Genomic DNA, 13,492 nt, shown 5'->3' with positions numbered 1-13,492 from the left:
TATTAAAAACTACATATATTTCTGAATCTGCATGGAACTTTTCCAGAAGAATGTCTGTCAGACAGCTCACAACGTTACCTCTGGAGGCAGGATTAGATGAGAACGTCACTTCTGAAGTTGTTTTTCAGTATTGGTTATTTTCTAGTGGGCATGTATTAATCATAAAAACAAGGAAGCTAAATTATGCATGTATACACCCAGGCCTGTCATGAATTAAGTCATTAGACCACTGCCCAGAAACCAAGGACTATGACTGTGTCCGCTGATCTCACCTCTGTGCTTAGTGTTTGTAATGGAATGAAGTGTCTCGGAACTTGATAGTGAGGAAGATATTTTAATGCTGTGCGTACCAGTGTCTTAGAAGACAAAACTTTTATCTACACTTCTGATGTTGACTCTTAGCCACAATATTTACTTTTACCAACAGATACTATCAATTGATTTTTTTAAAAAATCTTCTGAGTCACTTATTTTTAAATCTTCAAGCTGTGTTTAGCAGTTCTAATTCAGATATATTGTGAGTGGGAAGAAAAAAAAACACATTTAGTCTTCGAATACTTGAGAGATAACACAACTTTCAGCAATAAGTGAAGCAGTTAAAATAAAATTGTAAAATACTGGTTCTCTGCATGACATTTGAATGAAGGGGGAAAAATAAAATACTGGCTCTCACTTGAAAATAACTCGAGTGACTTACAGGTACAAACCGTGAGTTGTATAGTATAGGTATTCTTCAAAAATTTATTTATAGAAACACACATATTCAAATGCAACACTGGACAAAAACAAAGAGAAAAAGTTGGAATGCCAATGACGCCAGAGAATCTCACTTGCACTTCCCATATCTCTGAATTAGCACCATTAGTTCAGAAATCACAGATGTAATCATAATTGCTTCTAATATATAAAACACCTTATAAAGATCTGTAAACTATCGAATAGCAAAGTTCTTCCAAAAACGTATTTAAAAATCAATCAGAATTTACCATTTGAAACTGATGAAAATAGTTTAAAAACGAACCCAATTCTACGGCTTGTCAAAGGGAATGAGCCATAATTAGCTTTATTGGAAGAAAGTGCCTGAATTCATCTTCTAGCCTCCTTCTAACCACCAAGCAGGTACAGTACACTGAATATTACATCAGGAATAAGAGTCATCTAAAACTCGTCTTAGAAAATATTTTCCTAAACTATAAAAATACTAAATGGCATACAAAAATTTCAGCATATACAGCAAATAGACTACAGCAAATATTTAGAACATACTTAAAACTATCTTGTACCACAATCATCATGAACATCAAGTATTCTTCTAATCAGTTTTCTATGATTCATTCTAATTCAATGTTTATTTGCCCTCAAGTTTTGTTCTAGTGTCAGATACAGACCAAATTCTGTGTTTCTAGCAGAAGTTACTGGAGGAACCATTGAATAATTCTTGGTATTCAACCCGTTCTCAAAGTGCTGGAAGTGCAATTGTAGTATAGCCTATTTTTTAGATCAGGGGTTAGCAAACTACAGCCCAGGAGCCAAATTGGCCACCATCTGTTTTGTCTGGCCTGGGAACCCAGCTACACATATTCCTTTACATACTTTCTGTGGTTGCTTTCCTGCTTCAGGAACAGAGTTGAGTAGTTATGACAGAGACTGTATGTGGCTTTTTGGTCCCTATAGTCTGAAATAGTTACAATCTGGCCCTTTACAGAAAAAGTTTGCAACCCCTATTTTAGATAAATCACTTTAAGAAATTCTTAGAAAGGGCAAGGTAAAAATGTCTAAGATTAAAAAATTTTTGGCTGAGGTGTGCTGGTTCCATCACATAGTACCATGGGGCAGGCCAGAAGAGTGCAAACTTGGATTGGTGACTTCGGGTCTTGAACTATATTATTCTGGCATTCTAAGCAAAGTCTGGCTGTGACAAAATACCTTCTATTCCTCTATGAACTGGCCATTTTATACCAAGAAATTCACATACCACATTACAGCAACGTGCTTACTGTTCAACCCCAACCATCTGTGGTTCCCACAAACAATATTTAGCCTTTAAAAAGCAGTAATTTTCTACCCTTAGCAACAGACAGAACTAGAAGTGGACTTTTCCCAGTGCCCTGTATTGGCACAGATTCTATGCTGCTGTACTGCACACCTTTTAGAATCCTTCCCTGTGACATGCATCATAATAATTTGTACTACTGCCACCCAGGGCTACAAACATGTCCCTTTTGACAAAGCGGACCAAGTTTTCCAGCGGGCACATGGGCTTGGGAGAACGCTTGTGGTGGTCTTGGCAGAAAGAGGTGTGGAATGTGACATCGACGCCATTGTAAAGAATCCGGACGGAATGTTCATTGGGCTTTTCTCTGTCTTGCCAAAGCTCAAAGATCAACCTGGCTGCAAACCTTGGGAATCTGGCTTCTGAAAGGCCCAAGGCACTGAGAACTGGTGACAGAGTGACATCATGAGCAGAGTAGAGGGCAAAGAGCTCTTCTTTCCTGCCCTCGGTGGCACGCTGCATCCGGCCGATGGTTTGATTCAGGATGGGGTGGGCACCCAGGAGAGAATACCCAAGGTACAATTTCTTCTCCCGTCTCTCCCTTTCATCCTCGATCTGATGGGTCTTAATTACCTTGAAGTGCTCCATGTCAACACAGCCATTTCTGGTACAGGGAAAGCTGACATTGTGGCAGAGGTGGCAGAGCATGGAGTCTATGGGGTTGGCAGCTCGAAGCTGCTTGGTGGGGACGTCCACGATCTTGGCCATCTCCCCATAGGTCTTCTCCAGCTGGCTGTTTTTCAAACGTAGGAGGTACTGACGACGCTGCTCCTTTTCCAGATACTGGTTTCTTACCGGGCAATAGCAGGTTCCAGAGCAGAACAACGCACTTGGCTGGTGCCTGAAATAAATCTTCTTCCAGTCAAAATCTGGGAGAAAGCCATAAAGCAGGGCCAGCCCACTTTGTAGGGTCCGACTTTTCCCAGTGGTCTCTAAATACAGCTGGTCTGCAGACCAATCATTGGGCAGGAGTTTGTGTTTCTTTAGATAGATGTCCCTCAGCAGCTGGCCGTTCTGCAAATGCTGCACGACTCCTGAAACACAAGCACACAAAGCTTTCCTTACTTCCAGCTGAGCAAAAGAAACAGCAAGGGGAGGTGGAGTCCGTGTCCAGCTCTGGAGTGTTTTAGGGCAGAGTGTAGTGCAAGAGAGTGGCATCCAGCCTGTTTCCCCATGGTGTGGAAGTTACAAGCTCCAGTTCACAACAGCTTGTGAAGGGAGCCTCTTGGGGGTATCCATGAAGGATGAGCAGAGTGGGGCCCTGGCCTTGGGAACCACGGCCTTTGGACCATCTGCCTCGCACCTGTCCTCCAGACCGGCCTCTTCCCTGGGGAGAGTGTTGTGACTGGTGGGTCTCAGGGTTAGGAGTCGCCCAGCCAGGGGATATCTGTAATTGCAAGGGCCTAAGGAGAGGTTTTTCCCTCCTGTCCAGCTTTCCTCCGTGTGCAGGGAGTGCTCAGGGAAACGGCTCAGGCGAAGGCTGACCGCAGATTCCCTGCTTGCTGCTGTCTCCTCACTGCTGGGGAGTCCCCTCCATGACCCCATCCTCCCCAGCCTGCCAACCGAATGTTCTCTGATAACCTGCTGGGTACGTTCTGCCTGATCCTGAGGGCTTTACAGACTCGTCAACACACATGCACTCTCTGTATGATATGGAAGAATCTCCTGACACCCAGACAGAATACTTGAAAAAAGCCAAGTGTAGAGCAGTATGTTGATTATGCTCCTTTAAAACGAAAGAGAGGGAAAAATAAGAATATGTATTTGCAGTTGCCTGAGTTTTGCATAAAGAAACTTTGGAACATTGTATAAGAAACTAATCTCAATGGTTCCTTGGGGGTGATGGAGGTACAAAAATGAGGTGGATGGAACATGGGTGGAAGCAAGAATTTAAAGTTTACCTCCTAGTACTGTTTGAGTTTTGAACTATCACAGTATAATAAATGTTTAAAACTGGAAAAAGCCTTATCTTTAAGCAGGAGAAGGCAACCCAAGACAAAAACAAGCTCACTCTCATCCTGTAGGAGAAGGTAACAGGACACAATCTGTCATAGGCATGAGTTCTACACACAGGCCCTGAGACCAGTGACACCATTTATCCAGATGTCCAAACAGTATGAAACATCCCACTGCAAAGATGAGACAACTTCAGCTGAAAATCGTGAGACAGAGGGAAATACATTCCCCCGGGAAAGGGAACAGCTCAGCAAAACCCACAAAGGATGTCTGCATCCTACTGTGAATGAAGAGGGCTGAGAGCAGAACTCCCCCAGGAACCCAGGAACTAAAGGCTGGAACAGGCTTTGGCATTTCCAAGACGCTTTGCAAAAAACACGCAAACCATGAGAGACAAACATTAAGATTCTGTGTCTCGCCCTAGTTCGCTGCTGGGCCTATTTTATTTGGTTGGGCCACATAAAGTTAGAGTGCTTACTGCGTGCCAGGGCTTTCTCATTTAACCCTCAGAAAAACAAAAACCCAATGAAGAAGGTAGATTATTATTACTATCATCCCCATTTTCCTTATTTTATAGATGAAGAAATGAAGGCCTTGAACCATTCACAGTTAAAAAGTGGCAGAGCTAAAACCCAAGGCCCCATCTGGTCCTAATTTTATGCTCTTAAAGTCCCTTACATTTTCATGCTGAAATACTAAGTTCTAGCTATTTAGGGCTTCTTATACTTGCCAAACATAGCCTGCATCTTCATGGCTTTGTTCATACTGTTCCCCTTTCTCTCCCTAGAGAAATTCTCCCAGGGCCTGGCTCCAACACCACCTTCTTTGTAGTTCTTTCCTTCGTCTTCTCCCTGGTCAAGTTAATAATTCCTTCCTCTTCCCATATGCTGCTGGACCATGACGACATCAACTGCATTTATTGGGAGCCTCTCATATGCCAGCACTGCACTAGGCACTCTACACATGCTACCTCATCGAATTCACCACCAGCCACTGGGAAGACAGGCTCCTCCCCATGCTACAGGTCTGACTCCAAGGCCTGTGTTTACTCTCTAAGGCCCTGCAGTATCCGGCATTAAGGGCAGTTGTCTCCACACGCATTGTTTGCTGCAGCTGCAGGCTCCTTTAGGACAGGCAGGAGGGTCCTATTCATCCTGCTACCCCTCTCACACTCAGCAGCTGCCAAAGCATCTTCAACAGGGTAGGCACTCGTGAGCAATCTTATCTTACATAGTTACTGTGGGCTGCCATAAGTGCACCAGGGACAAAAGCTGTTTACAACAGTCATGCATTTTTCATGATATTTAAAATAGAAATAAAAGTGACCATTAAAAGAGAATGAGGAAACAGGAGCAGACAGTATTACAAAAATGATTTCTAGAGTAATACTAATTTAGAAACAATGACGATGATAGATGAGTGGAGAAGAAAGATCTGAATGAATGATTAGGTGTGTGAGGACCAACCCTCCAGCCTCTTCTCAGGTAGCAGCTCCTGGATCTAGAGACTGGCACCCTCACCTCCTGTTCTCTGCACAGTCACCCTGACCTGTTAGCCAGGGCTGATGGATGCTAACCCCAGGACCTCAAGGATTCTCTCTCTCTCAAGAATTTGGATTTGCAAATTCATCTGTGTGTGTGTGGCTGGGATTGTAATTCTGTTGATAGACACAGCAAAAAATTAGAGAGAGAAGCAGGGACAAGAGAGCTTTTTTATTCCTGGTTCCAGTCTCTAGAGGTCTGATCAAACTCTTGGTCTTGGAGTCTGTGAGTCATTCCTGAATCCTTATAATAAATTTCCCTTTTTCGCTTGAAGTGGTTTCTGTTATTTTTAACCAGAGAGTCTAACCAGCAGTTCTCAGCAAGAGTGCTACTGCCTTCAGACAGGGCTTGGGGGTGGAGTTATCACAATAATATGGGGAAGGGCATTCTTGGCACCTAATGGGTGGGGGCTGGGGCCTAGATAGTCTCCAGAAAGGACACGCGTCTCTGTCCCACAAAACTTTTGAATGCAGCACAAGACACTCCATCATGTACAAAACATATTTGAGTACTTTAGCCTGTAGAATCTAATTCTGTTTTTTTGTGTCTGGAACACAAAACCATTTTTGAATAATATTAACGTTGGCTGAATTTTCCAGAAATACAATATAAACTAAGGAACATCTACACTTTGTTTTGATCAGAATTTCAGAAAAACCATGTCCTAACATGTGGTATTAGAGTCACCAATACAGCATCCATCAATCATCTGCATTTGTAGCTGTCAGAGTCACATTTATGTACAAGCATTTGAAGATTTCATTCTATTTTCTAGTGTAGCTGTTCTTAGGCATTTATAGTGAGACACATATAATTAGGTAATAAATCAATTTCTTTTTGTTTGTTACAGCTGGGGACCCTGGTATGACTTTTAAATAATTAACTGTATAGAAAGATTACATTCATTCATTCATTCATTCATTCATTCATTGAGACAGGTCTCACTCTGTCACTCAGGCTGGAGTGCAGTGGCATGATCGTCATGGTTCACTGCAGCCTTGAACTCCCCTGGGCTCAAGTGGTCCTCCCACCTCAGCACCTGAGTAGCTGGGACTACAGGCACGTGCCACCATACTTGGCTAATTTTAAAAAATTGTTTGTAGAGATGGGGCTCCACTATGTTGCTCAGGCTGCTCTCAAGCCCTTGGGCTCAAACGATTCTCCTACCTCAGCCTCCCAAAGTGCTGGGATTACAGGCACGAGGCACCATGCCCGGCTGGTTATATTATATTTAAATTTCACTTCATGATAGTTGAGGGAGACTGCAAAATAATTGTGTAATCAAAGAGGGTGTTGGATCTGTTAGGATGCAAACCCTTGTTCTAAAGTAATGCATGTGGAACTAATTGCCAAAGGCTTTTGACACAACTCCTTATCCATGGCTAGTCCTCCAGAGGCTTCAGCTTGCTCCACTCTGTCACCCAATATCATTCCCCCAATAATAATGGCAAAACCTAAGAGGGCCAACTATAGGACATGGACCTTCCCCCCATCCCCGCTGAGGTCCTAAGAGGCTGATGCAACATGAAAACAGAACGTGGCCAATGGGTCTTCCCAATTCACCCAAAAAGGCTGGTGACCAAGCGAAGGTCCTCTGAGGTTCCAGACTGAAGAATCAGAAAACTGAAACCTCTTGAAGGACCACCTGTTCCTCTATTCACAGCAAAGATGACTCCACAGTTAACTCACCAACCTACCCTGATGGTGAACTGACTGCACATGGTCTGACTAGGGCTGCAGAGGGAAAGCTGCGCTTCCGTGAGGACTCAGCTCAGCCAAACAAACTCCACGCGCAGGAGAAATGTGCCACGCATTTTCCTCCCTGAGGTCTTGTACATGAAAACCTATTAGACGTTTTGTTAGAAACATCTGAGAACATGAGATTAGTTAAATAAATGATCAATTGCCTATCCAGAGTGAAGGAATATGGAGCTATCACAAATGATGTTGTGGATAAACAGTTATTCATAGGGAAATATTACCAAAATGTGTTGAGTGGAAAAGTGGGTTATGAAATAGTGTGTTTAGTAAGATGTGTACGCGCATAAGCACAGGAAGAAGGGTTACTCTTAAGGGCCTATTTCTGTGGTGGAATTACGGTTGCTTAAATTTTTTCTTCCTTTTACTTGTCTTTCCTAGTTTATCTTCATGAACACGTATTGTTTTTGTAAGAAGGAGAAAGGTTCTATTTAGTTTTGATAACTCTGATGTTTATTTAGAGGCCCTCGTGACCAAGCTCCTTGCAGAGCCAGTCCTTGCTTACCCCTCTGAGCTGCACAGCACCGCGCCGAGAACTGCTCGGAAGGTATGCAAGCAGAAGAGCGGGTCGGGGAGCCCCCGAGCACGTGGCTGTCACACATACCTGTCTGGGTGAGCTCTCCCATCTCACACAGCGGGTGATTTGGGTAAAGAGGCAAGGAGTTCAAGGGGCTTTCGAAAGAGGCTCCGGATCCTTTTGACATGTGACTAACGAAAGCTTCCAGTTTTGGGTGATACGGTTTCCTAGAGAGACGATAGAGAGAGTTAGAGGTCAGAGTGCTACAGAGGAGTCCAAACAGTTTCCAGCTTCAGCCAGCCAAATCCCACGTGTGTCGTGGCCTTTTGCACCCACCATAACAGGTACCGGCTCAATCACTTTTCAATTATAATTTCATTATTTCTTGACCACTGACACTGACACATGAAATCCCCTCTGTGAGGTTGGTCGGAGTTCCTAACCTCTGCTGAACTCAGTACTGTGGGATTCAGCTTCGCCGTCTACCTTCCGGCTCCCCAGCCTGCACCGTCTTCCGGGCTCGCTCTCTGGGAGGTGCCAACACCCACTCAGCAGTCACGCCTAGACTGGGTGTCGTCCCACTCTCTCCATTCCCTGCCCCTGCACATGTTGTCTGCTCCCCATGTCTTGCAGATTCTTCCTCCTGGTGCTTTTCCATCCCCTTCTCCTTCATACAGCTACTACCTGGGTTCTGGCCTCAGGCAGCTTTTGTCTGGCTGGCAATGGGCTCTTTCTTGGTCTTCTTGCTGATTAAGCATGCCCCTCTAATAATCTTGCCTTCTCCACAGCCAGAAGGATTGATTTAAAAGGTAACCCTGACCAGTCACTACCCTTCTCTATCAGCACCTTCTGGAAGGGGCCACACACAGCCTGTCACTCTGTTCTGGCCCCGCCCTCGTACTCACTGGCCCTCTCTACCAAGCCAAAGGCCTGCTTTCCTCCAACACACAACACACCTCATTCTTCAACACTTCCACCACTTTCCACAAGCTATCCCTTCCTCCTAGAAAATCTACCCTATCCTTTACCAAGGTCGCCCATAATCCTTAATTTTTCTGACCTCTGAAAAATCTTCCTTTAGGAAAATTGTTAACTGAGTAAAATAACCAGGATCTCTTACAATTCACTCCACATTTTGGACATACAACTTCTCATTTAATATAGGGTGATAATAAATGTCAAAAAAAGTTTATATATGAGATCTGAGAGTATCTATATTTCTGCCACAAAGTATATGTGGTAAATCTTTCTAGTCACTAATATACAATTACCCTGAATAATGAAATGATCTATGAACATAAACATCTTTTCTTTGAATAATAAAGTAGCCTATGAATGTATATACATTTTCCAGCTGAAGAGAAGTGGACAGATAGAGTAGTTCATGACTAAACTCTGTAAGAATCAGCATAAAAAGAAGCAAAGATAAACTGTTCTTATGGCAAACTCCTGCTGTCTGAGGGCCCAATTACCTTCGAAAGTGCTTTAAAAATGGCTGCCAAAATGAGTTTATTATCTATCAACAACATAAAGCTAAAAAAAAATCCATCTTTTAAAAAATATGTTTTTAAATTAGAGAATGCTAATCCAGACATGTAGTATAGTCTAATAAATCACCCTGGATGGCTAAAAGGAGTTATGCCTTTCCATAAAAACAGGGTATGTTATTTTGCCTGACACTAAAGCACATTAACGTTTGCAAACTGGGAAATAAAATGTCCAGACTGACAATGAGGCTGCCAAGAGTAATCCACGTAACAAAGGCTATCCATCAACAAGAGTCAAATGTTCGGCGCCAGGCCATTATTTCAGGCTGGAGATTTTTTTGAGGATCTGAGAAAGCTTTGCTGCCAATTTTAGAAATGGAATTTCACAACTGGAAGTGTTTGCTGAGATGACCCAGCTTTTCAGGGCATCTGACTGCTTAATTATATCTAACTGTATTCATTCCAATGTTTTTTATTTTTGTTTTGTTCTGTTTTTGTTGTTTGTTTGTTTTTGTTTTTGGCATGCAAAGATGAAGACTCGTGGAAGAAAAACTTCACTTAAAGAATAGCTAACAGGTCGGGCATAGTGGCTCATGCCTGTAATCCTAGCATTTTGGGAGGCCAAGGTGGGAGGATTGCCGGGGGTCAGGAGTTTGAGACATAGTGAGACCATGTCTCTACAAAAAATACAAAAACTAGCCAGGCATGGTGGCTCAGGCCTATAGTCCCAGCCACTCAGGTGGCTAAAGCAGAGGGATCGCATGAGTCCAGCAGGCAGAGGCTGCAGTGAGCTGTGATCATATCACTGTACTCCAGCCTAGGTGACAAAGAGAGATCCTGTCTCATTAAAAAAAAAAAAAAAGAAAAAAAAAGATTTGACAACAAATGGCTCTATCTTTTTAGTGGAAAGTGGACCAGGTGACTCAAGTCCTGGGCCTGGATCTGACCACCCAAGCCCTGTCTGCCTGGTCCACTGCTCCATCCCTGGAGCCCAGAGGGTGCTTAGCACACAGCAGATGTTCCAAAATTATATGTGAGTGAATTCAACTGTGAAGTGTCCCATCCTTGGATGCTTCAGGAAAATAGCAAGCCTTCCATAATCTGTAGAAATGATTACGATAAGTTCCCATACTGTTTGTTAAAATATTCAGATTTTGATGAAAATATAGTCAGCCCTCCATCTCCTCAGATTCTGCATTGGAAGATTCGACTATGGATCCAAAAATATTTGGAAAAACCCAATAATAACAATACAACAATAAAAATAATACAAATAAAAAACACAGTATAACAACTATTTATATAACATTTACGTTGTATTTGGTATTATAAGTAATGTAGAGATGATGTAAAGTACATGGGAGAATGTGCGCAGGTCCTATGTAAATACACCACCATTTAACATAGGGACTTGAGCATCTCAGATTCTGGTTTCCAAGGAGGATTCTGGAACCAATCCTCTGTGGATACCAAGGGATGACTGTATAAAAACTAAAGGCTACTGTGACTGAGGCTAGTGTACTAGTTGCACACTAAAATCTATTCTCTTCTTAAGAACTTGGTTAGATCCTATTTCTGAGGTCCTGAAATGAGGTAAAGCCACATTCGCCAATAGAATGGAAAGATGTATGCCACTTCTGGGTTTAGGCTTTCTGATCGTGAGTATGCCCACTTCACATTCTCTTCCTTCCTTCCAGCCATTATTTAGGCATGGCACAACCAGGGTTCAACCATGTAGCCATCCCCAGGGGATGGTAGAAGCAACAACCTGGAGAAACCTGGGGCCCTGAATGACCAGGTGGAGCTGACTAGCATGATCTGGAACACACATTTCAGACCTTCACATGAGGAAGAACTAAACTTCCTTGTTATTTAAGGTAATGCATTGATGAGTCCCTGTGTGACAAAATAAGCTTATAAAATAGGTGTACCCTGACTAATGCAGACATAATTATATCCATGAAAATTACTTTTTCTTGAGTAAAAACTCATATTATTGTGGGGTCATTGAAAATCTTCTTTCATAATGAAAACTGGAAGAATCAAAAGTGTTACTATTTTAAGTCTTCAAGTCATTCACTTTGGAGTCCTTATTTTCAATTTTATATGCATTATTCACATCTATATATGCCACAAAGTTTGAGGCTGAACCCCAAGGCTAATCTACACACCCATGAGAAAATTCATTGTTTACTTAAAACCTGAGCAATGACTGAGTTCTGCACAGAATGTTAAGGCAAGCAGAGGAGGCAGATGACCAGTGACACTGTTACCAGAAAACACAATCCAAAAGAGCATACATAGCTGGAAACTGGAATCACACTAGATTTTTAAAATTCATGCCAATTAAAGAATTTATCATCTTACATATTAATAACATGAGGTTATGGAAAGATAAGCCCAATGTACTTTTCTTAGTCTTTAGCTTTCTGGACCTTTTGGCCTTACTTGATGTGATGCATTGCCCTGCTTTCCTTAGCTCTCATAACATTGCTCTCCTGACTTTTCCCTGTTTGCAACATCCCTAGCCCCCCTTGAAATCCGTTTTTCTCTCTGAGTACCACAGGCTGGTGTTTCCCAGGACTCTGGTTTTGGCCCATCCCTCACTTCTCAGGTTCTGTCTGTAATATAAGCCCACAGCTTCAAATGCCATCAACATGCTGAAGATTCTCAACTAAACCTCTCTCTCCCAGCAAACCATTGCCCCTCAGCTGCAAAATTATATAGGCTAGGCTGGCTCACACCTGTAATCCCAGCACTTTGGAAGGCCAAGGAGGGCGGATCATGAGGTCAAGAGATGGAGACCATCCTGGCCAACATGGTAAAACCCCGCCTCTACTTAAAAAAAAAAAAAATTAGCTGGGCGTGGTGGCATGCGCCTGTAGTCCCAGCTACTCAGGAGGCTGAGGCAGGAGAATCACTTGAACCTGGGAGGCAGAGGTTGCAGCGAGCCGAGATCACGCCATTGCACTCCAGCCCAGTGACAGAGCAAGACTCTATCTCAAAAAAAAAAAAAAAAAAAAAAAAAAATTATACAGCCTACTACTGACTAGAAACTATCTCTTGAATGTTTCATGACAGCTCAAATGTAGCACCAATGCCTGTACTAACTTTCCCCCATACCTCCCTTCTGTGTTCTCTAACTCCAGGGAGGGGTCCCACCACCAGCCAGTCAGAAACCTGGGCCCCATCCTGCCTGTCTTTCATACCCATGTTCAACCTGCCACCAAGTCCTATTGATCCCACCTTGTAACCTTCTCTAAGACCCATCTACTCTCCATCTCTGCTGCCACTTTCTGAGTTTCAGCTGCCATCATTTATTCATTCAACGAACATTTAATCACATCCCACCACTCATATGCCAGTCACTGTCCTAGGCACTTGGGATGCAGGAGCAGTGAACAAAAACAAATAAAAATATCTGCCCTCAGGGAGGTTATATTCTAGCCTGGGGAAACAGACAATGAATAGTGAACACTGTGTGTGTGTGTGTGTGTGTGTGTGTGTGTGTGCGTGTCTGTCTGTCTGGGTTAGAAAGTAACAGATGCTGTGGCAAAGAGAAGAGCAGGCTAAGGGGGTTGTGGGAGACCAGGGTGGAAGGAGGAGCACCTTGTCATTTTAACTGGAGTGTTCTGAGTAGGTTTTATGGAGAAGGTGACCTTTGAGCAAAGACTTAAAGGAGGTAAGAGGACTGGCCATAAAGCTATCTGTGGGAAGAGGCTTCCAGAGACAGAAACCAGTCTGTGCAAAGGCCCTGAGGCAGCATACGGTGCCCGAATGTGCAAAGAAGAGCTAGGAGCATCGTGGCTGAAGCAGAGTGAGCAAGCACGAGAGAGCAGAGGGCAAGGTCAGGCGGGTAAGGGGTGGAGGAAAGGCACTCAGGCCTTGTGGGGCATTTTAAGGATGTGGATTCTGACTCCGAGTGAAGTCTCTTCTCTGGATCACTATCCTAATAATACCACCACTAGCTGCCACCAGTTTCAAGTTCATCTTCCACACTATGGCTGTCAGAAACCTTCACCTTTTCATCCCTTTCACTCCCCGGCTCTCTCGCTGCCTTCACGCCTGGACACACTCCCCTGCTGGGTATTCAAAGCCTCAGATAACCTCGTTCCCACCCAGTTTTCCACTCCACGCTTGAGCCTGTGAAACTAACTTTCTGCTCAAGCCTGTGAAACTA

General features: G+C 43.4%; 1 protein-coding gene across 3 annotated transcripts in view; it reads right to left on the bottom strand.

Moving 5' to 3' along the window:
* Positions 1 to 725: 725 nt before the first annotated feature.
* LOC105469977 (2-phosphoxylose phosphatase 1) overlaps positions 726 to 13,492 on the bottom strand; it is a 63,004-nt gene continuing 50,237 nt past the window's right edge. For all 3 annotated transcript variants that reach the window (XM_011721629.3, XM_071091022.1, XM_071091023.1), the window contains exons 5-6: positions 7,913 to 8,052; positions 726 to 3,087 (exon numbers count right to left, since the gene is read on the bottom strand). In XM_011721629.3, the coding sequence (XP_011719931.1) occupies positions 2,150 to 3,087; positions 7,913 to 8,052 (1,078 nt within the window). In that variant the 3' untranslated portion in view covers positions 726 to 2,149. The remainder of the gene's footprint in view (positions 3,088 to 7,912; positions 8,053 to 13,492) is intronic.

Source organism: Macaca nemestrina, chromosome 2 (assembly GCF_043159975.1).
Source record: "Macaca nemestrina isolate mMacNem1 chromosome 2, mMacNem.hap1, whole genome shotgun sequence".
Classification (NCBI taxonomy): Eukaryota; Metazoa; Chordata; class Mammalia; order Primates; family Cercopithecidae; genus Macaca; species Macaca nemestrina.
The sequence above is the reverse complement of the archived record's forward strand: the minus strand, read 5'-3'. Positions and strand labels throughout refer to the sequence as shown.